We start from the raw sequence: 27,881 nt of genomic DNA on the forward strand, positions 1-27,881 counted from the left end.
GCTTTTCCTCTGTCTGTCTGTTCTCATCAATTAGGGCGCCCACGAGAGCTTCCTGGATTGAGGTGTCGTTACCCAGTTGGGCCTGGACACTGTCACACTCGATTCACCCCTCGATGCCAACGCTCTCAATGGACAGCTCCTCGCCCGTGTCTGTTAGAGAACCGTCCCTGTCATCCTGCGTCTCTCTGGAAATCACAATCTTGTTCCTGTGTTCAGCAAGCACCACATGCTTGACCTCCGGAATGACTACCACCTTGTTCACTTAAGAGAGGGGGACGAGTGGAAGACTGCGTTCAACACTCCACTTGGTCACTTTGAGTACTTAGTCATGCATTTTGGTCTAACTAATGCCCCTGCTGTTTTCCAGAACCTAGTCAATGATGTGCTGAGGGATGTGATTGGACGCTTCTTTTTTGTCTATTTAGATGACATCCTGATTTTTTCCAAGGACCCTGAGGCTCACTAGCAACACGTTCTCCAAGTTCTTCAACGGCTGATGGATAATAAGCTTTTTTTAAAGCTGAAAAATGTGAGTTCCATGCTACCTCAGTGTCTTTCTTGGGTTATATTATTGCACAGGGACAGTTACGTATGGACCCCGCCAAGGGGTAGTCACAGAGTGGCCTGCGCCCTCCAACCTGAAGCAGCTACAGCGTTTCCTGGGGTTTGCAAATTTTTACAAACGTTTCATCCGCAGCTACAACTGTCTGGAAGCACCTCTCACCACTCTTACCTCCACTTCCAATCTGTTCCACTGGACTCCCTGCGGCAGAGGCAGCATTCCTGGAACTCAAGCGTCGCTTCACCTCTGCTCCGGTAATTACTGAGCCCGACCCAGAACTCCAGTTCATCGTGGAGGTGGACGCCTCTGACACCGGGGTAGGTGCTGTTCTGTCTCAACGTTCCCCCTCTGATTAAAATGACCATTCTACCAACCTCATCTGTCACCCTGGTATGAACAGGACCCTTGCCTTCCTGCGTCAGCGCTTTTGGTGGCCCACCATGGAAAGAGATGTCCCAGAGTTTGTCTCAGCCTGTTCGGTTTGTGCCCGGAACAAAACCTCCACTAAACCCACTTCCGGTCGGCTTTGACCTCTTCCCATACCCAGTCGCCCCTGGTCACACATAGCTCTGGACTTCGTCACTGGCCTTCCCCCATTTAACGGTAACTCCGTCATCCTCACCGTTATTGACAGGTTTTCCAAAATGGCTCACATCATTCCCCTCTCCAAGCTCCTGTCCTCCAGGGAGACTGCGGACCTGTTAGTATTCCATGTGTTTCGTCTGCATGGCATTTCCACTGACATCGTTTCCGACAGAGGACCCCAGTTTCCCTCCCAGGTATGGAGATCCTTCTGTTCAGCTCTTGGTATCAATGTCAGTCTTTCTTTTGGATATCACCCCCAGACCAATGGCCAGACCGAACGGGCCAACCAAGAGATGGAGACTGCCCTACGCTACATGACTTCTGCTAACCCTTCCTCCTGGAGCGCTCAGCTACCCTGGGTTGAATATGCCCACAACACCCTCACCAACACCTTGTCAGGTATGTCACCCTTCGAGTGTGCTCTGGGTTACCAACCCCCCTTGTTCTCCGCCCAAGAGGTTGAAGTTCCCTCTGTCTAGGACCATCTGCTCCGTTGTTACCGTACCTGGAGGAAGGCCCGGGCTGCCCTTCCTCATGCCTCCGACAGGACCCAGTCCCAAGCCAGCCGTCGCCAGGCCTCAGCTCCAGTCTACACCCCAGGTCAAAAGGTACAGCTCTCATCAAAGGACCTGCCATTGAAGGTGGCTTCGAAGAAACTTTCCGCCTGATTCATTGGTCCCTTTGAATTTGACCGTGTCATTAATCCCTCTGCTGTACACCTGAAAGTCCCAGCCTCTCTCAGGATCCATCCTACCTTCCATGTATCCCTGATTAAACCTGCCTGCTCCAGTCCCCTGTCTCCTCCTGCAGCGGCTCCTCCACACCCTCGGCTCATCGATGACCATCCTGCCTATACAATCCGGCGGCTAATGGATGTGCGCCATTGAGGTCACGGCTGACAGTACCTGGGTTGACTGGGAAGGATACGGGCTTGAGGAGCACTGCTGGTTGCCCCGCCATCACATTCTGGACCCCTCCCTCTTAAATGATTTCTATACCTCACACCCAGATAAGCCAGGTGGTGCCCGTAGAGGGGGGTACTGTTACACTCCCTCTACTGCTCCTCCTGTGTCTCCTTGACCTGCAGCCGCTCCCCCGGTACTCTCTCTCCCTCTCCCCCTCTCTCTCTCTCTCTCTCTCTCTCTCTCTCTCTCTCTCTCTCTCTCTCTCTCTCTCTCTCTCTCTCTCTCTCTGTGTGATTGTGTAGGCAGAAACAGGTGTGCTGGACTCAGAGCAGATCCCCATCAGCTGCAACCTGTTCCATAATCAAGACCTCTACAAATACTCAGCCCTGCCACTTCCATGCTTCCAGATTGTAATCTCTGCTCAGTCAGTCTACAGTACTAGCCGTTTGTTACTGTTTAGTTCCTGTTATCCTGTTGTGCCTGTTTTCCTTGCCTTTTGCTGTTTTCCTCCTTGATACAGTTTCGCCCGCTCTGACTCTGGTCCCTGTCTCCAGTCCCACGTCTCGTCATCCTGCTACTCTGTCCTGGATTCCCCACTCTACTACTCCCTTTGATTCCCCTCCAGACCTGCTTACCCTGTCCCAGTCCCTCTCTCGCTCCAGCCTCAGCCGCCGCACTTGGTTTCTTGCAACCCGCCCAAGCTTCCCCTGGTCTGCACTCCATCTTCCCCCTGTTTCAATAAATACCTTGGTTACTTCATCCCAGTCTCCTCGTCTGAGTCTGCTCTTGGGTCCCTTTTTCCACTCCGCATAACAGATTGGAGTCCACCTGTGGTAAATTCAATTGATTGGACATGATTTGGAAAGACACACACCTGTCTATATAAGGTCCCACAGTTGACAGGCTCCGATGCTCGTCTAATGTGTCAGGGCTTTCAAACTATTATAGACTACAAAGGGAAGCACAGCCGCGAGCACTCCAGTGACACGAGCCTACCAGACAATTTAAATCACTTCTATGCTCCCATCGAGGCAAGCAACACTGAGGCATGCATGAGAGAACCAGCTGTTCCGGACGACTGTGTGATCACACTCTCCATAGCTGACGTGAGTAAAACCTTTAACCTCTTGCGCCGAGCCATCCCGGATCCGGTATCGTGACTACAGCCTCAAGCTCATTACCATAACGCAACGTTAACGATTTCTAAAAATCGCAAATGAAATGAAATAAATATGCCTGCTCTCAAGCTTAGCCTTTTCTTAACAACACTGTCATCTCAGATTTTCAAAATATGCTTTTGAACCATAGAAAATCAATCATTTGTGTAAGAGTGTTGATGGCTAGCTTAGCATTTAGCGTAGCATTTAGCGTAGCATTTAGCACGCAACATATTCACAAAAACCAGCAAAGGAATCAAATAAAATAATTTACCTTTGAAGAACTTCAGATGTTTCAATGAGGAGACTCTCAGTTACATAGCAGATGTCCAGTTTTTCCTGAAAGATTCTTTGTGTAGGACAAATCGCTCCGTTTTGTTACTACACATTTGGCTACCGAACCGAAAATTCAGTCACCAAAACGTCAAACTTTTTTCCGAATTAACTCCATAATATCGACCGAAACATGGCAAACGTTGTTTGAATCAATCCTCAAGGTGTTTTGTCAAATATCTCTTCATTGATATGCCGTTCGTGGAAGCATGGTTTTTCTCAGAATCCCATGGAAAAATACCAGCAGCTGAGTTTTGCGCACCAATTTCCACGCAGGACACCGTGCCGACACTTGGCAAATGTAGTCTCTTATGGTCAATCTTCCAATGATATGCCTGCAAATACGTCACAATGTTCCAGACCCCTTGGGGAAACGATAGAAAGGGTAGGCTCATTCCTGTCGCATTCACAGCCATATAAGGAGATAATGCAAAACGTAGCCTCAGAAATCCTGTTAATTTCCTGGTTGCAGAAACATCTTGGTTTTGCCTGAAGCTTTTGTTCTAGGGCACTCACAGTGAAAATCTTTGCAGTTCTGGAAACGTCAGAGTGTTTTCTTTCCAAAGCTATCAATTCCATGCATAGTCGAGCATCTTTTCGTGACAAAATATTGCGCTTAAAACGGGCACGTCTTTTTATCCAAAAATGAAATACTGCCCCTAGAGTCTCAAGTTGTAAACATTTCTAAAACCTGGTTTTGCTTGTCATTATGTGTTAATGTGTGTAGTTTGATAACTGTTTTATTCAATCAATTTTAGAATATGGCTGTAACGTAACAAAATGTGTATCTCGGAGACTTGCAAAAACCCACAAAATTATTGAAAAAGTCTCCACAGTGCCACACCTGCCACTCCAGGAGGAACTCTTCAACCCACCAAATATAGACCTCACGTCAAGAATGCCGATTTGGAAAGACCCACCCAACACAAATCTCGCCTGGACTGTAAGTGTAATCAGTTACAAACTGTAACTGTAATCATGTATGTTTTCAGCAAAACATATTGTAATCAGAGTGGGGGTTGGGCCTGTTTGCCCGCTCACTGCCTGGGCGTATGTTTGACTTCCATGTTGTGGCCCTCTTTGCAGGGGTGGGGAGCATGGGGTGGGCAGGAGGGGCATGGGTCTGATCTGAGGGGGCCTAAATGGGGTGTGGGCATGGTTGACGTGGGGGGGAGTTGATTGGTTGGGGTGGGGACGTGCATGTGGCTGGTGGTGCTGTGGTCTGGATGTAAGTCCTCTTGGCGTGGGTCCTCTATGTGTAGGTCCAGGGGGGGGTCCCGCAGGCCTGGGAGAGGGTCTTGCTGGTCTGGGCGGGGTGTCTATTGATCTGTTGCTCCTGTGTGACGTGTTGGGGGTACGTTTGAGAGCGATGTCCTTTAGGGTCTGGGCAAAGGTGGGCACTGCTGCCTTGTAGAGGTGGACCTGGTCATAGAGGCTGTTCAAGTCCAGGGTGGAGTGGTGGGCCAGGAAAACATTTGGTTTTGAGGCACAGTCACGGGAAATGCTTGCGTTTAACCGCTGTATTGTGGCAGGGTGGAAGTCTTTTTGTGGTAGCAGGGTGGAGATAATCACTTGTGCGTTGGGGAAAGTAGAAGAAGCTTTTTCAATCACTCTCTTCAGTGCTGTGGCCACCCTTTCCTGCTGTGCTCTCAGGTCATTTGTGCCTGTGTGTGTTATTATGTGGCTTGGTGAACCTAGTTGGTCCTCAGACAGAAGGTCTTGGGCGCACTTGGGTGTTTGGACACCAGAGTTTAGACACACTGTGTTTGAGAAAAAGTTTTTTTTCTTGAAAATATTTCCCATTTGAGTCCATAAGAAGAACAATCTGTGTCTTGTGTATGTCCTCAGTGGGTGTGGGGGGGTTGTCAGAAGGGCTATCAGGGTGGCTGACAGGGGGGTGTTCAGGGGGGGTGAGAGCCGCTGGACTTGGGGTTCTTCATTTGTCTGTTCTGCTGTGATGTCGAAGCTATGGTCAGGGTCTGGTATGGACTGTTCTGCTGTGGTGTCGAGACTTTTGTCCGGTGCTGAGGTGGGCTGTTCTGCTGGCTTCTCTGTGGGGGATGGCCACCTCTCTAGTGGGTTGTTCTCTATCACACGCCGTCCCCCTCAACCTCTCCTCCGTCCCCCTCACCCTCTCCTCCATCCCCCTCAACCTCTCCTCCAGCAGTCTGATCCTCTCCTCTAGTGCACTGTTCTTCTCCTGTTCCTGCTCTTTCTCCTGTTGAAGTTGTCTCACCACTGTCCAGAGTGCAGATTTGTCTCTCTCCACCTCCAGCTCTCCAGGTCTGGTTAAGAGAGTGTAGTTGTGCTGGACTGTTGTCTGGGTCTGTGCTGACTGGAGTGTAATCACCTGCTGTTGCAGCTCCACCTGCCTTACCTCCAGCTGGGTACATTTATCCTTCATTTCAATGAGAGGGTAGTACTCTGTGCTGGGAGGTTGACTTTCCGCTGGTGGTGGATCGTCTGTGGGGTCATATAATGAAGAGGTCTGGTCTGACCCGCTCGGGGTGGGGGTATCTTTCTCAAGGGAGAGCTTCTCCTGCTGGGCTAATTCTTTGATTAGGTGAAAGTCCAGCTGAAAATATTTGGGGTTTCCCTGTACCAATACTGTTCCAGACTTATAGAGATTTATATTAGCTGACTCAGATTCCTCGTTGTCAAGTATCCTGAGTTTCCACCACTCGTTAACACCCCCTCTCTTAACAAAGTTGTAGTGTGCGAATATAGCACTGAGCCATGCAAGGGGATGGTTTGTGTGGAAGATAAGGTTGCTGATGTTCCCATTTTTGTAATAGTCAGCAAAAAGTGTCTCTTGATTTTCCATAAGGAGCTTCATTTTGTGATCTTGTCTTGCCTTATCATTCTTTACATACACAGGGTACTGTATTTTAATTACCTCTGAACAGCAGGAGGCAGCTTCTAATGACACTCTATTTGGTTGGAGTAGACTGTTGTCACACCCTGACCATAGTTTGCTTTGTATGTTTCTATGTTTTGTTTGGTCAGGGTGTGATCTGAGTGGGCATTCTATGTTGTGTGTCTAGTTTGTCTATTTCTATGTTTGGCCTGATATGGTTCTCAACCACAGGCAGGTGTCATTAGTTGTCTCTGATTGAGAATCATACTTAGGTAGCCTGGGTTGCACTGTTTGTTGGTGGGTGATTGTCTATGTTGATTGCTTGTGTCAGCACAGTTCTCATTAGCTTCACGGTCGTTATTTCGTTTATTGTTTTTGTATAGTGTGTTTTAGTGTTCAGTGTTTTCTTTATTAAATTTCATCATGAACATATACCACGCCGCATTTTGGTCCGCCTCTCCTTCCCAGGAACAATCCCGTTACAGAACCACCCACCAAAACAGGACCAAGCGGCGTGGTAACGGGCAACAGCGGCGCAAAGAGGAATGGAATTGGATGGTAAAGGACCCTGGGCACAGCCAGGAGATTATCGCCGCCCCAAAGAAGAGCTGGAGGCGGGGAAGGCGGAGAGGTGCTGGTATGAGGAGGCAGCACAGCGGCGTGGATGGAAGCCCGAGAGTCAGCCCCAAAAATGCATTGGGGGGGGGGCACACAGGAAGTGTGGCAAAGCCAGGTAGGAGACCTGTGCCAACTTCCTGTGCTTACCGCCAGTCTGCAAGGATCTGCCAGTCCAGCCAGTCTGCAAGGAGCCGCTAGTGCCGCCAGTCTGCAAGGAGCCGCCAGTGCCGCCAGTCTGCAAGGATCCGCCAGTGCCGCCAGTCTGCAAGGATCCGCCAGTGCCGCCAGTCTGCAAGGAGCCGCCAGTGCCGCCAGTCTGCAAGGAGCCGCCAGTGCCGCCAGTCTGCAAGGAACCGCCAGTGCCGCCAGTCTGCAAGGAGCTGCCAGTGCCGCCAGTCTACCAGGATCCGCCAGTCTGCCAGGATCCGCCAGTGTTGCCAATCTGCCAGGGTCCGCCAGAGCCGCCATTCAGCCAGGATCCCCCAGAGCCGCCATTCAGCCAGGATCCGCCAGAGCCGCCATTCAGCCAGGATCCGCCAGAGCCGGCAGTCAGCCAGGATCTGCCAGAGTCGTCAGCCAGTACGGAGCTGCCCCTCTGTCCCGAGCTGCCCCTCTGTCCCGAGCTGCCCCCAGTCCAGTGGGGTCATTTAGAAGGGTCGCCGTGGTTAGGAGGCCACGGAAGCGGACAATGTGGGGGACTAAGACTATGGTGAAGTGGGGGCCACGTCCAGCACCAGAGCCGCCACCGCGGACAGATGCCCACCCAGACCCTCCCCAATAGGTTCAGGTTTTTTTGGGGGGGGGGGGCATTCTGAGTGGGCATTCTATGTTGTGTGTCTAGTTTGTCTATTTCTATGTTTGGCCTGATATGGTTCTCAATCAGAGGCAGGTGTTGTTCATTGTCTCTGATTGGGAACCTGTTAGGAAATTATGATTAATATGACTGAACAAATCATTTTAAATGGAACTGTAAGTAAACTTATACTCTGTTATATTATATCTGATTAACAATATGAGTTCATAAGAAGAAATTGTGTGACAGGACAAGGAGGAATAGAATGTTAATGAACACCATTTCTACTGGGCAGGAACAAATGGGTTGTGGACTGTGTAAACACATAAGGTCGTTAGCCTATGGTTGACCCAACCTGAAACTTAGCTCTGGGGTTTTTAGATTAGGCAGTGAGTGCATTCCTAGGGTTTCTGTTAATTAAACCTGTCAGTTCAGTGGTGATCGATAATGTTGAGGGGTCAAAAGTTATCTGGGAGTGTGTTAGTAAGTTAGAATGAACTCTTCACCTTACTTTGTCCTGTCGAGAGGGGGGTTCGTTTAAGACAGTGAAATGACGTCATGATCTGTATTTAAACTGATGCTTTTGTTTTGAGTGGGAGCGCGCTCCGATAATAAATTCTATTACCTATTATTTAAAGACTGGTCTGCATCTATTTTATGCAACAAGAAATCTTACAAATTCTCATAAAATAGATGAAGGGCTTTCAATTGATGAAAGCACATTGGCATAATTAAATTATACTAACAATTGGTCCTTCGAGTGGATTCCACAAACTTCTCTGTCGTCCGAAGGGAAAAGCCGAAACCGTGCGCACGGACGAGGTTGGACTCGTTGTTAAAGTCCTGGCCTCCAGCAGAGGTTTAATAACAGGTCGGTATATATATCTTAGGTCGACAGAGAACGTGACGGAATCGAACCGGCATTGCTTTTCTCAGTCTACAGGACAAAGGTAAATAGTCTTTATTCTCGAATTTGGACGGAATTATTTAAGATATTTTTGATTGAAGGTGCTAAAGGAGTTTTGATTTAATCAATGATAGTTGCTTGAATATTTTGAACAAATACAATGGGCTTCTACTTTGTGGGTAACCAAAATCGATAGGAAGTAAGCGAGTCTGAAATGACTCGTGGTAAGGTGCACTACCGAAAGTAAACTAGGACTTAATCAATCTTGGCCTTGCTGTCACGGTTCATGAATCCACTGCCTCCATCTCTCTCTCTCTCTCTCTCTCTCTCTCTCTCTCTCTCTCTCTCTCTCTCTCTCTCTCTCTCTCTCTCTCTCTCTCGTGTTTGTGTGGGCGTGGTTCCCAATCTCAGCCTGATTGTCTGCGCCAGCTGGAACCACTTATCTTCCCTTTATATGTTCTGTAACCAGTGTTTCTTGTTGTCAGATCGTTGTTACTTCCCTGAGGTTGTGTCGTGTGTCTGTGCTCTTCTCTCGCCGCCCTTGTGTGGATTATCTGCTGTGCTCCTTTCTACCCATCCGGACACACTCCCCTGGATTTCTCAGCACGCTATCATTGGAAGATGCGCCTAGTCCCTGGGTCGGATTCCGTCTGAGTACAGTCTGTCTGTCCTGTTGCTGTTGTAAACTGTATTCATTAAACCATCGTTGCTTGCATCTTGCATCCGCCTCTGTATTGTCACAGAACGATCTGACCAGACCATGGATGCAGCGAGTTCAACGAGTCTGACCGAATTCATTTCCGCAGTATCACGAGAATGGATCAACAAGAGGAGAACATCTCCAGCACAGGTCGGGCAGTACAAGCCCTTGCGACGCAGGTATCCCAGCTGATCCAACAATTACAACATCTGAGGGGTTCCGCTGCGCCACCTACACCGGCAGTTCAACCCGCCCCGCCAGAGCCGGATTCCCAGCTAGAGCCACGGCTACCGACACCAGAGGGTTATTCAGGTGATCCTGACTATTGCAGAGCCTTTCTTACGAGATGTTCCATGCATTTCTCGTTGCAGCCACGGACCTTCAACCGTGAACAGTCTAAGGTAGCATTCGTACTCACACTGCTATCAGGCAAAGCGGCTCTTTGGGGAACGGCGGTGTGGGCGAACCAGGACCCATGCTGCACCTCTTTCCAGACACTCTCCGAGGAGATGAGAAGGGTCTTCGATCGGGCCATGGCGGGTAGGGAGGCGGCCAGACTACTCACTGACCTTCGCCAAGGAGACCGTTCAGTATCGGAATACTCCATCCAATTCCGCACTCTGGCCGCAGAGTGTCAGTGGAACGAGGAGGCGCAGTGGGACATGTTCCTGCATGGGCTGGAGGACCGGATCCAGAAGGAGATTTATGTTCTGGACCTTCCCAGGAGTTTAAATGGACTAGTGGAACTAGCCTTGAGGGTCGACGCTCGTCTGAGTCGTATTGGCCGCCGAGCATGCCCTAACAGACCGTATAACGACACGGAGGGCGGGCATGCCAGCGGCGGGAACATGGCCAGTTCAGCCTCTGCTCACGAACCCATGCAGCTGGGGAGAGCTCGCCTCTCCCGGGAAGAGAGGGAGAGGCGGAGATCCCAAGGACTCTGTCTCTACTGTGGTAGAGCGGGCCACTTTATCCACTCCTGCCCGGTAAAAGATCAGGCCCGGTAGTAAACATGAGGCTACTATCGGGTGGTGTCACCACAGAGAAGACCTCATCATCTACTCTCCTCCCGGTAAGACTAAGATGGGCCACCCACACGCACGACACCCAAGCCTTACTGGACTCAGGAGCAGAGGGTAATTTCATGGACTTCAAGCTCGCTCACAAACTCCAGATTCCTATCACCTCACTCACGCACAAGATATCCGTCAACGCTCTCAATGGTCAAGAACTCCCCAACATTTCTCACACCACTGAACCTATCACACTCATCACTTCTGGCAATCACACTGAGACACTATCATTTCTACTCATGGACTCACCCCTTGCACCATTAGTTCTCGGCCACCCTTGGCTCACCCAACACAACCCCAGAGTTGACTGGGGTCATAACTCTATATCCATGTGGAGTAACAAGTGTCTTGAGTCCTGTTTAGTGTCTGCCTGTTCGTCTGTGTCTGATTCTGTGTTTCTAGAGGAGGCAGTGGATTTGTCTAACGTGCCCGTTGAATACCTTGACCTGAAGGAGGTGTTCAGTAAGTCCCGTGCTGCTTCTCTTCCTCCGCATCGTCCCTATGACTGTGCAATAGAATTATTGCCAGGTGAGTCTCCGCCTAAAGGCAAGTTATATTCCCTCTCTGTTCCTGAGAGGGAGGCTATGGAGAGATACATCTCTGATTCTCTGGCATCTGGATTCATTCGTCCTTCCTCTTCTCCAGCGGGGGCGGGGTTCTTCTTTGTGGGGAAGAAGGACGGATCTCTGCGTCCTTGCGTTGATTACCGTGGGTTGAATAACATCACAGTGAAGAATACCTATCCCTTACCGTTGATGTCCTCAGCCTTTGAAAGGTTACAGGGAGCATCCGTGTTCACTAAGTTGGATTTACGTAATGGATATCATTTGGTTCGCATAAGGGGGGCGAATGGAAGACCGCGTTTAACACCCCCAGAGGGCACTTCGAATATTTGGTCATGCCTTTTGGGCTATCCAACTCCCCAGCGGTTTTCCAGGCACTCGTCAATGACGTGCTGAGAGATATGATTGATCAGTTCATATATGTTTACCTGGATGACATACTGATTTTTTTCTTCTTCTCTCCAGGAACACGTTCAGCACGTCAGACGAGTGCTTCAGAGGTTGTTGGAGAATGGACTTTTTGTCAAGACGGAGAAATGCATTTTTCATGCACAATCCGTTCCATTCCTAGGTTACATCGTCTCGACTGAAGGTATTCGCATGGATCCTGACAAGGTTAAGGCTGTGGTGGATTGGCCAAGCCCAGATTCCCGTAAGGCCCTACAGAGGTTTCTGGGATTCGCCAATTTCTACCGGCGTTTCGTTCGCAACTTTAGTCAGATAGTCGCTCCTCTTACCGCCTTAACTTCCCCAGAGTGACGTTCAGGTGGTCCGATACAGCCGAGGCTGCATTCGCCAAACTCAAGAGCCGCTTTGTTTCGGCTCCCATCCTCATAGCTCCCGATCCCTCGCGTCAGTTCGTAGTAGAGGTGGACGCTTCAGAGGTGGGGGTAGGTGCGGTACTTTCCCAACGTTCCTCTTCTGACGACAAGATGCACCCTTGTGCGTTCCTTTCCCATCGGTTATCACCTGCGGAACGCAACTACGACATTGGCAACAGAGAGTTGTTGGCAGTGAAGTTAGCACTGGAGGAGTGGCGCCATTGGTTAGAGGGAACGGGGGTACCTTTTATAGTTTGGACCGATCACAAAAATTTGGAATATATCAGAACCCCCAAGCGACTCAACTCCAGGCAGGCGCGGTGGGCACTCTTTTTTGGACGTTTTGACTTCTCTCTCTCGTATCGCCCGGGTTCCAAGAATGTCAAACCCGATTCCCTTTCTCGCATTTTTGACCATTCCGAACGCCCATCCACTCCCGAGTGCATCCTACCCGGGACCCTAGTGGTATCCACACTCACATGGGAGGTTGAATCGCCTAATCGGTTGTTTGTGCCGGAGGGGTGTCGGTCCGATGTTATTCAGTGGGGGCATTGCTCCAACGTAGCGTGTCATCCAGGAGTCAGCCGCACTAGCTTTTTGGTTAAACAACGCTTTTGGTGGCCACTGATGGCTCGTGACATTCACAGTTTTGTCTTGGCTTGCTCGGTTTGTGCCACTGGGAAGACTTCTAATCGACCCCCAGATGGGTTACTCCAACCGCTGTCGGTCCCTTCGAGACCCTGGTCCCACATCGCGCTAGATTTTGTTACCGCCCTCCCGCCCTCCCAGGGCAAGACGGTGGTGTTGACCGTGGTGGACCGGTTCTCGAAGGCGGCTCATTTTATTCCCTTGCCTAAATTACCATCTGCCAAGGAGACAGCGGTAGCTGTCGTGGATCACGTCTTTCGCTTACATGGCCTGCCGATGGACGTAGTTTCTGACAGGGGGCACCAATTTGTGTCCAAGTTTTGGCAAGAGTTTTGTAGGTTACTGGGAGCGAGTGTCAGCCTGTCTTCAGGGTTTCATCCCCAGAGCAACGGTCAAACGGAGAGGGCCAACCAAGATTTGGAGAGAGTGTTGCGATGTTTGGTTTCTAAGAATCCCTCTTCCTGGAGTCAACAACTCTCTATGGTTGAGTACGCTCACAATTCGTTGCCAGTGGCAGCTACGGGTCTCTCTCCGTTTGAGTGTAGTTTAGGTTACCAGCCACCTATCTTTCCCAGTACGGAGTCCGAGGTCACTGTTCCTTCCGCTCACACTTTCATCCAGAGGTGCCGTCACGCATGGAGCAGAGCCCGTGAGACTCTTCTCCGGGTGGGGCGCGCACCAAGGCTAAGGCCGATCGCCACCGGTCGAAGCCTCCGGTATACGTCGTTGGCCAAAGAGTGTGGCTTTCTACTAAGAACATTCCACTCCGATCCGTTTCGAACAAGCTTGCCCCCAAATTTATCGGCCCGTTCAAAGTCACCAGGATCATTAGTCCGGTGGCGGTCCGGCTCAAGCTTCCTCCGGCGTATAGGAGAATTCATCCTACCTTTCATGTGTCTAAAATAAAACCTGTGTTTCAGGCACGCATTAACCCGCCGGTCCCGGTTCCCCCGCCGCCACGACTTGTTGATGGGGAACCCACCTTTTCTGTCAATCGTATTTTGGACTCTAGAAGGAGGGGACGCGGCTTCCAGTACCTGGTGGACTGGGAGGGTTACGGCCCGGAGGAGAGAAGTTGGGTACCTGCTAGGGACCTTCTGGATCACTCCCTTATCGATGATTTCAATCGACAGGTAAATTCGCCTGGGAACGCCAAGAGGCATTCCTAGGGGGGTATTGTCACGGTTCATGAATCCACTGCCTCCATCTCTCTTTCTCTCTCTCTCTCTCTCTCTCTCTCTCTCTCTCTCTCTCTCTCGTGTTTGTGTGGGCGTGGTTCCCAATCTCGGCCTGATTGTCTGCGCCAGCTGGAACCACTTATCTTCCCTTTATATGTTCTGTAACCAGTGTTTCTTGTTGTCAGATCGTTGTTACTTCCCTGAGGTTGTGTCGTGTGTCTGTGCTCTTCTCTCGCCGCCCTTGTGTGGGTTATCTGCTGTGCCCCTTCCTACCCATCCGGACACACTCCCCTGGATTTCTCAGCACGCTATCATTGGAAGATGCGCCCTAGTCCCTGGGTCGGATTCCGTCTGAGTACAGTCTGTCTGTCCTGTTGCTGTTGTAAACTGTATTCATTAAACCATCGTTGCTTGCATCTTGCATCCGCCTCTGTATTGTCACACTTGCAAACCAAAAGATTTTTTAAGGGTGGGATATAGTAAGTATTGTTAGATGGGACCTTCATTCTGTACAAATAGGATAGCTATTAATTCAATAAACATACCTAAATAAAGTGTTTACCTAGTAGTCTATCTCTATATGGGAAGTAGTCTGACTATGAAAAGTAGCAGATAGATATATTAAAACAGGTGAGGATAAATTAGGCTTGGTGAGAAGGCAGGGCAATTCTAGGCGAACATAATCATTGAACCCATTCAATACTGAAAGAGATTAATATCCAGGGAGGAGAGGGAAGCTAATTCTACAGTAGTGAGATATGAGATATCAATTAACGTTGAAAGTCCCAAGGAACAATAGTTTATAATGAGCTTATAATTGTATACGGGTGAAATGTAATGTCCAAATCAAAAGTCAACTATAGATGAGGTTTCCAGGAAGGAGAATACATACTGATTATCATTAAAGAGTCACACAAATAGTCAGACAGAAAAGTAACTAAATAATGTAAAAAAGCAGAATAAACAGGGGTTATATACAGCCAGAATCTGGCTTTCGGAAGCTAGAAAAAGAGATGATAAAGAAAAGAGTTGTAAACCCAAAGAGAGCCAAGATGCGCTCCCCTCTGCTCCCGCAGATGAAAAAATTGGCCGTTTGGGCGGGGGTGCGAGTAAAAAACTATATCCTTCTCTAGTAGAGCAAGCATACAGAGGTAATTCGGACGAAGAGGTGGTGATTCCTCGGAGGAAAGGGCAATTGCCGCTCCATGCTGGGCCACCCCAGTTTATAATACAGGAGCGGATGATGGGAGGCCAGTGATAAAGGGAGGTAGAAGAGAGGGAACAGAAATTGGAGAGAGTCTGGACAGAGGCTCAGGCAGTGAAGGAGACAGATAGATCGGAGAGGGGAGAATATCAGACACATTCACGGAATCATAACCGATCAGGGCTGATTAGAAAAACCTCCGAAATAGGAGAGAAAAATACACCGAAGCCTAGGAGAGCTTTCCAGCATAATAAAGGGGGAAATTAAAGTGTAGAAAGAGAGGATCTGTACCCCCTAATAGAGTTACCCAATCCCCAGGCGGGGGAGGGAGATCATGAACCTATTGATCGGGTCTATAGACCTTGGACGCAGAGAGACGTAGAAAAGGCAGTAGAAGGTATTCCCCACCCGAAGACAGGAATGGCAGGTTTTGAGAGAGATCTGAATGGACTAGCGTCCAGTTTCAGGCTAAACACAGGGGAGGTGGAAAGAGCAGTTAGAACCATAGTGGGAAAGGATTGGTTTGCTGTGCGCGGGGCCTAGGTGCCAACGAGGAATAATGGGGACATTATACAGTGGAGCGCGGGACCTGGAGAGCCATTCAGGGCAAAAATTACAGAATTATGCGCTAACCTAACAGAACATTACCACCGACACGCCGACTTTTCTAAGGTAACTGAATGTAGACAGGGAGAAGGTGAGAAAGTCAGTCAGTATCTAGAACGCTTAAAAGATGTATTCAATGCTAACAGTGGTATGCCAGAACCAGCCCCGGGGGGGGGGGGGTCAAAATACCCCTTATAATCAACAGCTAAAAATAGCCCTTTTAACTGGAATGCGCGTCGAAATCATTAAGGAGGTGAAAAATAATTTAGTGGGGTGTGGGTTGGTAACTCCAGCGGAGGTAAAAATATATGCTGTCCACCATGAACAGCACGGACAGGCAGAAAAAAGAAAAAGAGAAAATAGGAAAAATGAGTTCTTGATGGCAATGTTAGAAGACAGAGCGACAGGAGGAGGTAACAGAGAAAATAGCCAGCTGAAATGCTACAATGTGAGTGTAAACACTCCCTACAAAAGACCACCAATATTGTAGTTTAACTGAGGGAAAGGTAAGAGGCGACAATTGGGTAAAGAAAAAGAAGGGTCAGATACGAAGGGAGCGAGATTAATGACAATCCTAATTGAGGGAAAACTTTGGGCGTTTAAATTAGTGCTATTTTCTGTTGTTCAGATGCCGGAGTAACAAATACAGATAACTGTAAATTGGGTCTATTTGCGGAGAATCTCAGTTCCATAGCATTGGTGGTATAGTGGTGAGTGTAACAGTCTCACAACCTGCAGTCCAGGGTTTGGGTCCCTGTTTTGGTTGTAATTAAACTGATTGTTTTGCAGAGAAAGTTATAGTCACTAGTATTGGTATAAGATATAAACTGAACGTTTTAAATAGTTTGTTTGGTTCAAATTGAAAGACTAATTCATTCAACTTAAAATAAGAACGAAGCGAATTTTGATACAAGACGATGTCTGTTCACTAAATTAACTGCTGGAATAATGTATTGAGAATTGGGTCGTATTTAAATTACTGTATCAATAGAGAAGACAGTTACCAAAGTTAAAGAAATTCGGAATAATAGCGGGGAGAGAATGGCAATGGAAAGAGGTTACCGAAGTGTTTTTCATTCTTCTAGATTGACTGACGCATGTTATAATTTTGCCGCTGCGTGTGTTATTTTTAAAGATAGGATACATTTCATAAGTGAGAAGAGGAAGTTATAAAGTTGGGTTTAAATCTTACGATAGAGGTAAGGAAAAACTTTGAATTGAGAGGGGTTATATTTTTGCCCACTGGGGGAAAAATAAATAGGAGAGTTAAACTGAAAGTTGTGAGTGAGTAGGACATGGTGAGAATATATTCTGATGGTTATTGATTCTTGGTTTGATCGTTTAAGTAACACCAGTGAATTTGAGCACTGTTTCCATTATGTGGAACAGTGTCAGGGTATTAATGGTGAAAAGCAACCTCTATAGTAAAACATAATTGTATATGTTTCGGTAAACTAGCTAGGTTGAATTTGGTTATTTGAGCATTTCCCTTGATACGTAGACATACGTAACAGGGGCAAGTTGTTTTTCCTTGAGGAACACGCAGATGGTTTTTGTTTTATTGAGATGTAAATGTTAGTTGAAGGAGCCAAGGGAAAATACGTTATTTTTATTAAATATCTGGGATTATAATCTTGGGGAGAATGAGGCCATAAACGACCAAATTGGAAAGCCTGGAAGTTTTGATTAATCATTAAGGTTTGCAAATATATACACATAAAACATTTGTTAGGACTATTTGTTTTGGTGCAAAGGTATTTTAAAGAGGCACGCTCAAATATGGAATTTTATGAGTTTTTATTTTATGAGTTTTAAATTACACAAGTGAATTTAGATTTTAAGGATAAAGGGTTCTTTAATATGTCTAATGTAGTATAGAACTTGACTATAAAAGGGTGGGTTGACTTATTGACCTTATCATGACTGTCTGCTGAGGTCTGATCAGCCTCAGGGGAGAGTCATTGGTATAATGAATGTGGTCATATTTAGTTACTAGTTTTAAGGTAAATTCATTATAAAGGAGTTTAGGTTAGGAGGTTAGAATTATTGTTTGAACTGCAAATGAGAAAGTGGTTCAGGATTCTGTTTTACAACATTAGCTGTGAAGTTTTTGAATGGGCTATTAACAGAGAAAAAATAATCCTATTTATCATTGAGAATAAATAGGGGAAGATAAGATACATTGAGGTTGGGATAGGAGATATATTAAGCCAATAGGGCAGGGAATTACATAGAAAAATAAGTTTCAGTTCTTAGGGGTGATAAATTACTGTAGATAAGGAATTCTGCACTTTGCAACATATATTAAATTCATGTTATTGTCAGATAGAACACTGAGGGTCCCTGAAGGAAGGGTTTTGATATGATAAGCATTTGTTTTGAATTTGTTTGACTATTAGGAGTTTTTTAAAATAGTATTAAATTTAACAGGTATATAGGACATCTGTGATGATTTAGGATTATTGTTAGGATTAAGATAGGTTGATTAAGGAAATGTAAGGACTTTAGAGATTGACACTCATAGACATGTTTTTTCTAAAATCAATGATTTTAGATAAAGTCAAACAGTTAGAAGCTTAGTGGTATTTGAGAGATATGAGAGAAAAGGTTTAAATTGGTAAATATATATTTAAGAAAATATATAAGTAGCGCAGATAGTTCTTAAGTAGATAAGAAACTTGACAGGGAATTGGTACTGGATTGACATGAATGGACGCCCAAGGGAGAATTGGACATGTGGAAAACTAAAAGGGGCTCCTACATGATGATGTCAGACATTAGGATAATTTACTAATCTTACCTAAGTCATTGTTTAAGAGTAGGCAAGGTTGTTACCCTGTGCACTATGCACTACAGGTGAATTACAGGTGAAGTCACTCAATCCAGTCCCTGAGGCCTGTTGAGGACCATACCAAGGATTCCTGGTGACAGCTAGTAGAAAGAACTACCCGGATTCATATCACACTGCGGGAGGGTAGGACACATTTGACACTGTCGAACAATAACAGAGTTCGGGAGGAGAACTGGAATTAACAGAATTCTGGGGGCCATCTCTCGAATGAAAAATACCTTACCTGTCCTTTCCTCACTGTTCTTGTTCATAGAAGTGAAAATGTGTCTGACTCTTGCTAATGATGTGTTTTCTGGAAGAGGGTGGGGCTTTATAGGTGAGCTGTCCATCCTGTGCTGTATGGTTGGAGATCTTAATACCACACCATGAACCCGAGAAGGCCAGAGGGTAATATTGACATAGTTAAACAAGGAGAAATTAGTATTAACCAAGCATAAGAGATCACTTGATCTGGATAAACAGGAAGTGAGAGTAGAATAGGGAGGGATGTCTCAGTGGAGTTCTATGTAAACCAAGTGGTGTCTGACTCCTTGGCAGTACAGGACTAAAAGTAGCTATTATGGAAGACATATATGCAAGTCTTTGTGTAGTTCATGGAAACAAGTTATAGCTCACACCATGTGAGAAGGCTACATAAATCTACATACCCAGCATGGAAGGAGATGGAGTGTAGTGAAAGTAAGGGTTTCAGTTGATAACCTAGTGCATTCCAGGTAGAAAAAGTTAGAGCAGCTGGTTGTTCTATAGGCAGCAGAATACAAGCAGAGTCCCTGACAAAGCAGATACTGACGGAGGAGTTGTCCAGAGCCAAGAGCCGGTGTGGATAGTTCAGAAATGGAATTATTCACCTAAGGGAACAGCCTGTATGGTAAAGCTATTCATGGTAGCAGGAAAGCCAGATAATAAGTTGTATGGATTTGCACTATTTATATCCACATGTTCCTCTGAAATCTGAGCTTCCTCCTTACACAGAGGCAACGGGAGACTGTTAATTGTTTGATTCAGTATAGTACTCCTGAGAAATGTGAGGTAAAATCAGTACTGCAATAGGACAGATAATGTTACTTCTGATGCGACCAATGAGTGATTTGGCAGACTGGTTGAGATCTGGGGATTTCAGTAAGATAAGGAGGCTCAGGGCTCACATCTGTTGAATGTGTGGGAGAATGACATGATGGCTGAGTATTACTGGCTAATTGAACAGAGGTATGTGTACTGGTACATTTTGAGAATGCCTTTTACACTCATTGTGTTGACTAAACGGGAGAAAAGAAGTACTCTGACTGGTTCTTTTGATGATAGGGTTTGTATTGTATTAATAACATTGTGGTTCCAAGGGTGGCAGATGAGATCAAAGCTATAGATTAGATCCTGGCAGGATTAGAGTCAAGTATTTTTTGGTGGTCCACTCTCAATGAGGATGTGGATTGGATCAATTATATCTTTTAAAAATCCACAGCGCTTCACCAATTATTTTAGAGATGTAATGAATGACTTGTCAGAATAGAATAGTCTTGGATGTTTGCTGGCTGAAGAGGGTGGGAGTGTATATAGGTAATTTGACTCCGGGATATACAGTTAGGATGGATCAGTGACCAAGGCCTTGTCTGGTTTACACACCCTAGTTCACGAGTTGGAAATAAACTCAGGGTGGATACTTCTTTGGCTTATTGGGTTGACAGTGTGTCTGGAAGATGGAAAAAGGTTATGATTACTGTGTTACCTTCACCTGTGTGACTGTGTTAGTTTTGTACGGACGTGGTTGATTGAGTGTATGAAAGTTATCATTTCCAGGACTGGAGAAATTGATGACACTTCAGATGGAGATATATGGACCAATCCTTAGCTCTGACCAGTGGAATACAAAATACATGGCTTGGACGTAATAGAAGAATCTGGATCCTTTCACTCGCGAGGAGACCATATTTGATGTTTAGGAAATTTAGATGTTTTCTTATTTCAATGTATAGACTGTTTTTTCGTGAAGATGAACAGAAAATCCTGATGAGTAGAATTAAGATTCTGATGTAGGATAGAACAGTCATGGAAGTTGATTATGTACATACATGTATTGGTTGTCTTCTTTTAGTATATCATTGATATTTCCATGTAGTGTTTAATGTTGGTATGAGTTGTTAAGTCATTTTGAGGGTGGATTGTTAGGAAATTATGATTAATATGACTGAACAAATCATTTTAAATGGAACTGTAAGTAAACTTATACTCTGTTATATTATATCTGATTAACAATATGAGTTCATAAGAAGAAATTGTGTGACAGGACAAGGAGGAATAGAATGTTAATGAACACCTTTTCTACTGGGCAGGAACAAATGGGTTGTGGACTGTGTAAACACATAAGGTCGTTAGCCTATGGTTGACCCAACCTGAAACTTAGCTCTGGGGTTTTTAGATTAGGCAGTGAGTGCATTCCTAGGGTTTCTGTTAATTAAACCTGTCAGTTCAGTGGTGATCGATAATGTTGAGGGGTCAAAAGTTATCTGGGAGTGTGTTAGTAAGTTAGAATGAACTCTTCACCTTACTTTGTCCTGTCGAGAGGGGGGGGTTCGTTTAAGACAGTGAAATGGCGTCATGATCTGTATTTAAACTGATGCTTTTGTTTTGAGTGGGAGCGCGCTCCGATAATAAATTCTATTACCTATTATTTAAAGACTGGTCTGCATCTATTTTATGCAACAAGAAATCTTACAAATTCTCATAAAATAGATGAAGGGCTTTCAATTGATGAAAGCACATTGGCATAATTAAATTATACTAACAGAACCATATTTAGGTAGCCTGTTTTGTGTTGGGTTTTATGGGTGGTTGTTTCCTGTCTTTGTGTTTGTTGCACCAGATAGGGCTGTTTCAGTTTTTCCACATTTATTGTTTTGTATTTATGTTCATGTTTAGTTTTCTTATTAAAAAACATGAACTTCAACCACGTTACATTTTGGTCCGCCTCTCCTTCCCAGGAAGAATCCCGTTACAACTGTGTGACTCTTCTGCCATTGTTGGGCTAAAGGGCTTTGACACCTCTCACTTGACACGTCAGTGCTAATTGAAGCTGTATCAAGCTTGGCAGCCTTCATTTAGCATTCACTCCTTGTAAAGTAATGTAGTGTATTTTTCATCTTGGCTTTTGGAAATAAAATATATTTTCAGACTAAACATTACTCACTCAGTTCCAGGTTGGATGTTGTTTTCAGGTTTCTGTTGTTTTCCAGAGAATTTGCTGTGTAGAATAATAATCCTTGGTTGATGTATTCCTTCCAGGTGATTCCTTAATTCCGTCCAACATCAGGTTGTAGGTTTTGAGTTTTGTTTTGGAGTGGATGTCATGTTGTAGAGGGTAGTATCCTGTATATGTTCCTGATAAAAAAATCAAAGTTTATCGAACTCTAAATCTATATTTTTTTAAAGAAAATCCTGAAAAATGCAGGTGCTCATCTGATCATGACCTCCAGCCTTCTCTCTTGTTCTCTCGTTCTCTCGTTCTCTCTCTCTCTCTCTCTCTCTCTCTCTCTCTCTCTCTCTCTCTCTCTCTCTCTCTCTCTCTCACCTGTGAGCCACACAGTGCCGATTGGGGAAGCTGTACTGTAATTGGAGAAATATATTTCATCTCCATAATGGTGGGGGACCCAAGCATGGCATGACATCTCATATGGATATTGCCCCCTTTAATGCAAACTGGTGCATGTTGCCAAGAGGAAAAGCCTGTGTCACTGCACATTCTCGCTGATAGAACCGGTTTGTAGAGTTTGGGACTATAAGGTTCTATCTGCATTTAGGTAAAAATGTAGCTTTTGACATAGCCTTGTTCTTTTCAATGTTCTCTAATTATATTAATACCACAATTCATGCTACGTTTGAAATGGGACATTTCTGTTTTTTACTTTTAATACAATTGTAAACATTTCTAAAAAGCTGGTTTTGCTTGTCATTATGTGTTAGTGTGTGGAGATTGATAACTGTTTTATTCAATCAATTTAGAATTTGGCTGTAATGTAACAAAATGTGGAAAAAGTCAAGGGTCTGAATACTTTCCGAATGCATTGTATCCCGGAGACTCGCAAAAACCCACACAATTACTGAAAAAAGTCACTACAGTGCCACACCTGCCATTCCAGGAGGAACTCTTCAACTCACCACATTTGAAAATGTACTTCTTGGATGACTTTTAAATTCAGAAAGGATGTTTGCAAACAAATACATGATGACACCTGATGATAGAGCTAAATGTGGAATAATCAGAAATGTCTGTGTAGTTCCAACTATGCTATTCAAGAGGTAATGTTATTAAAAACAATTAGTTATACAATGTGTTTAACAATCTCTTGAAAACGGCTAGTAGCCTAGTTAATGGGTTTTAGAAAATCGTAAATATATCTGGCACCAACATCAATCAATTTCGAGAAGGATCTGAATATACCTGTGTGTAAGTCCAGGAAACGAAAATGTATCCAAAAAAAGGTAGTAATGTGTAAATAGTTTCAAAGTTCAAATTGTTTAGTCAAATCCACCAGACGCAGTCAGACCATGGAAATGGTGTGGATATTACAGCCTACTACAGGATGCGACAGTAGTCTCTCTCTCTCTCTCTCTCTCTCTCTCTCTCTCTCTCTCTCTCTCTCTCTCTCTCTCTCTCTCTCTCTCTCTCTCTCTCTCTCTCTCTCTCTCTCTCTCTCTCACGTGTGAGCCACACAATGCCGATTGGGGAAGCTGTACTGTAATTGGAGAAATATATTTCATCTCCATAATGGTGGGGGACCCAAGCATGGCATGACATCTCATATGGATATTTCCCCCTTTAATGCAAACTGGTGCATGTTGCCAAGAGGAAAAGCCTGTTTCACTGCACATTCTCGCTGATAGAACCAGTTTGTAGAGTTTGGGACTATAAGGTTCTATCTGCATTTAGGTAAAAATGTAGCTATTGACATAGTCTTGTTCTGTTCAATGTTCTCTAATTATATTAATTTAACAATTAATTTTAAGTTCAAAAGATACAAATTACTGACACCATTCAAACCAAAGGGGTGGCAGGGTAGCCTAGTGGTTAGAGCGTTGGACTAGTAACTGGAAGGTTGCAAGTTCAAACCCCCGAGCTGACAAGGTACAGATCTATCATTCTGCCCCTGAACAGGCAGTTAACCCACTGTTCCGAGGCCGTCATTGAAAATAAGAATTTGTTCTAAACTGACTTGCCTAGTTAAGAAAAAATAAATGATTTAATAAAAAAAAAAAGAGTGTTCAGGACTTTATAGCCAGTAATCTCAGAATCATATTTTTGCAGAACTTTCTATTCCCAAACTCTCTTATTTGTCTGTCTTGTATTAGCCTAGAGAGGACAGTAGGAGGTGAAAAATGGAGTGAGGTAGAGAGTAGTATAGCGAGAAAGGTACAAAATGAGAACATTGACAAAGTAGAACATCAGAGAGAGAGAGAGAGAGAGAGAGAGAGAGAGAGTGACAAAAAGACAAAATTACAATGAAAACTCCTGCGGAGAAGAAACAGGAAAAACCACCACCAAGAACATGAGACACACATCAAAGCTCTACTCCTGACACCTGTCCCTTTAGAAAGGAGGGGTGGATAGCCGACCCTTCTGACGTGACAGGGGGCTTTGTAAGAAGAAACTAAAATCCCTGAAGCTGTCGCTGATGTAATAATAGGCAGGTTTCAATTGACCCAGGTTTATTAGCAACCTGGTCTCAGAGCATTTTGTATTATTCTCAATGTAAATCTGATACAATCGATTTAGTATGATATGTTATAAATGTATAAAACATACAATATTTTACAAATTTCTAAAATGTACAATATGTTATGAATTTTGAAAAAAAATTCTAGGTTAGGGTATCAACATCTAGGTTAGGGTCAAATTTAAGAGTTAGGTTAAAGGGTTAAGGTTAGGGTTAGGGGGAGGTTTAGCTAACATGCTAAGTAGCTATAAAGTAGCTAAAAAGTAGTTGGTAGTTGAAAAGTTGCAAATGAGCTAAAATGCTAAAGTTGTCCATTGTGAGATTTCAACTCACAACATTTTGGTTACTAGACATTTGTGTTATACGCCCACCCATCCACCCAATGTAACCAGGCCAAACGTAACATATCATACTAATTTGAGTGTTTTGGATGTTCTTTTACAATGTAAGGTCTAGTCTATGAGACCAGGCTGCGATTCGACAAAAGCAATGTCGCAAAAAAATATCTTTGACACACGTGTAATGGAAACGGCAGATACAGTGCATTCAGAAAGTATTCAGACCCCTGGACTTTTTCCACATTTTGTTACGTTACAGCCTTAATCTAAAATGTATTAAATACATTTTCTTCACTCATCAATCCACACACACTACCCCATAATGACAAATCAAAAACACTTTTTTAGAAATGTTTGCAAATTTATAACGAATAAAAAACAGAAATACCTTATTTACATAAGTATTCAGACTCGTTGCTATGAGACTCGAAATTGAGCTCAGGTGCATCCTGTTTCCATTGATCATCCTTGAGATGTTTCTACAACTTGATTGGAGTCCCCCTCTGTTAATTTCAACTGATTGGACATGATCTGGAAAGGCACACACCTGTCTCTATCAGGTCCCACAGTTGACAGTGCATGTCAGAGCAAAAACCAAGCCATGAGGTCGAAGGAATTGTCCATAGAGCTCCAATACAGGATTGTGTCAAGGCACAGATCTGGGGAAGGGTACCAAAAAATGTCTGCAGCATTGAAGGTCCCCAGGAACACAGTGGCCTCCATCGTTCTTAAATGGAAGAAGTTTGGATCCACCAAGACACTTCCTAGAGCCGGCCGCCCGGCCAAACTGAGCAATCAGGGGAGAAGGGCCTTGGTCAGGGAGGTGACCAAGAACCCGATGGTCACTCTGACAGAGCTCTAGAGTTCCTCTGTGGAGATGGGAGAAACTTCCAGAAGGACAACCATCTCTGCAGCACTCCACCAGTCAGGCCTTTATGGTAGAGTGGCCAGATTGAAGCCCCTCCTCAGCAAAAGGCACATGACCGCCCGCTTGGAGTTTGCCAAAAGGTACCTAAAATGAGAAACAAGGTTCTCTGGTCTGATGAAACCAAGATTGAGCTCTTGGCCTGAATGACAAGCGTCACGTCTGGAGGAAACCTGGCACCATCCCTACGGTGAAGCATGGTGGTGGCAGCATCTTGCGCTGGGGATGTTTTATGGCAAATATGAGTTAATCTTTGCATTCTATACATGCTGGCTTTCATTACATATACCTGAGACATGAAACAGATACAGTAGGTTAGAGGACATACAGGCTGTCGTCAAATTTTTAATGCGCAAATTGTCTAAATGGGTAATGGAAACACTTTATTTGATACTGTTGTGTTTTGCGAAAAAGGTGGTGTGACATCATTACGTCCAGCTGTTTTTATGGACACAAGATACTGTAGTTAAATGGAAACGCACTCTAGCAGTTTGCCACATCTATTTTCTTTGCAAACTTTCTAAATATCGACAAAAAAACACTGGACAAGTTCATAGAAACAAAGCTAGTGACATGATGTCTAAGTGGCTCCTGGCAAACGTCTACGGTGTCGGTGTCAGTATTGGTTAGAATCCGGGTCAACTACTGCCCTTTGTCACAACCTTTTCCCATTGTCATCTGTTCAATATAATCTGCAAATACCTTTACAAAATATTGCTGCGAGCAGCAGCTATAGCAAGTAGCTGGAGCATCGATATAGCAGCACTGATTTACAATTTGGGCACCGTGGCACTATTGTAATGATGAGTATGAACTCTTCCCTTCACCGAGATATCATAGCTTGTGTCTCTTCATCAACCGTCTCACTGTGTCTGTGTCTCTATAGCACTCTGTCTGTCTCTCTATAGCACTCTGTCATTCTGTTTTTTTTATTTTTTTTATCTCAGATCAAATCTGTTTACTCAGGAAAAAATATCTCTTAAAAAAGACGGTGAGAAGTCTGGCGATGTTCCCTTGAGCAAGGCACTTAACCCTAATCCAGTTGATCTGGATTAGTGCGTCTGCTAAAGGGATTATCTGTAAACCTAGAGAACCTTTTGGAATGGACCCAAAATTCAGAAATGATTTGTGTTGCCATAACATACACTGAGTGTACAAGACATAATTAACACCCGCTCTTTCTGTGACAGACTAACAAGGCGAACGTTATGATCCCGTATTGATGTCACTAAATGGCTTAAGGACAACAAAGTCAATGTATTGGAATGGTCATCACAAAGTCCTGACTTCAATCCCATTGAACATTTGTGGGCAGAACTGGAAAAGCATGTGTGAGCAAGGAGGCCTACAAACCTGACTCAGTTACACCAGCTCTGTCAGGAGGAATGGGCCAAAATTCACCCAACTTATTGTGGGAAGTTTGTGCAAGGCTAACCGAAACGTTTGACCCAAATTAAACAATTTGAAGGCAATGCTACCAAATACTAATTGAGTGTATGTAAACTTGTAAACTTCTGACCCACTGGGAATGTGATGAAAGAAATAAAAGCTGAAATAAATCATTCTCTCTACTATTATTCTGACATTTCACATTCTTAAAATAAAGTGGTGATCCTAACTGACCTTAGACATGTAATTTCTACGAGGATTAAATGTTAGGAATTTTGATAAACTGAGTTTAAATATATTTAGCTAAAGTGTATGTAATCTTCCAACTTCAACTGTATGTATTCTAAGAATACTGAAGCACAACTTTATAAGCTATGAATTTAAAGTACACTTTAAAAAGTACACAAAGCACAGTCATTGCTACTCATTGTGAAGGGGCTTTATTATTACTACTTTAAGTACAGATAAAATCAAATACATTTAAAAAATACTATTTATACTTTCAATACAATTGTAACACACTTAAAGATAAAATCATTCAAATCAATCAAAGATAGACTCAGCGATATGAAGCAGAGGCACAAAGTAAACAGCATAGCGGGTCAATGTCTGCAACACCTAAGAGCGTTCAAGTGTGGGGCTAAACTTCTCTGCAGGTTTGGTTCAGCATGAAGCAAATCTATTCACATGCGCAGTAGTCCTGCCTTCTCCAATGCTTTATCTACATTAGGAACCAGCTGTCTCTCATAGTCCCAGACCCTCTTGTCTTCATGCAGCTCCTTCTTGGTCAGTCCTCCTTGTAGGGGAACTCTGACATGGATGATATGACACACGCTAGGAGGAACCTTCACTGTCTGCCCGACGTCTGCTCCACTGCCCTGGAGTCAGAGACACAGAAGGGTTGTTCCAAATCAAATCAAATTTTATTTGTCACATACACATGGTTAGCAGATGTTAATGCGAGTGTAGCGAAATGCTTGTGCTTCTAGTTCCGACAATGCAGTAATAACCAACAAGTAATCTAACTAACAATTCCAAAACTACTGTCTTATATATATATCCTTAAGAATATGTACATAAGGATATATGAATGAGTGATGGTACGGAGCAGCATAGGCAAGATACAGTAGATGGTATCGAGTACAGTATATACATATGAGATG

At 44.7% G+C, this 27,881-nt stretch overlaps 1 protein-coding gene across 3 annotated transcripts in view; it reads right to left on the bottom strand.

The window, feature by feature from the left end:
• LOC118373144 (uncharacterized) overlaps positions 1-27,881 on the bottom strand; it is a 49,934-nt gene that overhangs the window by 13,405 nt on the left and 8,648 nt on the right. The window contains exon 7 of one of the 3 annotated variants that reach the window (XM_052488778.1): positions 27,167-27,528. The exons of 1 other annotated variant lie outside the window; for it this stretch is intronic. In XM_052488778.1, coding sequence (XP_052344738.1) covers positions 27,402-27,528 — 127 coding nt within the window. In that variant the 3' untranslated portion in view covers positions 27,167-27,401. Of the gene's footprint in view, positions 1-27,166; positions 27,597-27,881 lie in introns of those variants that run through there. One more of the 3 variants, XM_052488780.1, reaches the window with a different exon arrangement.

Source organism: Oncorhynchus keta, chromosome 30 (assembly GCF_023373465.1).
Source record: "Oncorhynchus keta strain PuntledgeMale-10-30-2019 chromosome 30, Oket_V2, whole genome shotgun sequence".
NCBI lineage: Eukaryota > Metazoa > Chordata > Actinopteri > Salmoniformes > Salmonidae > Oncorhynchus > Oncorhynchus keta.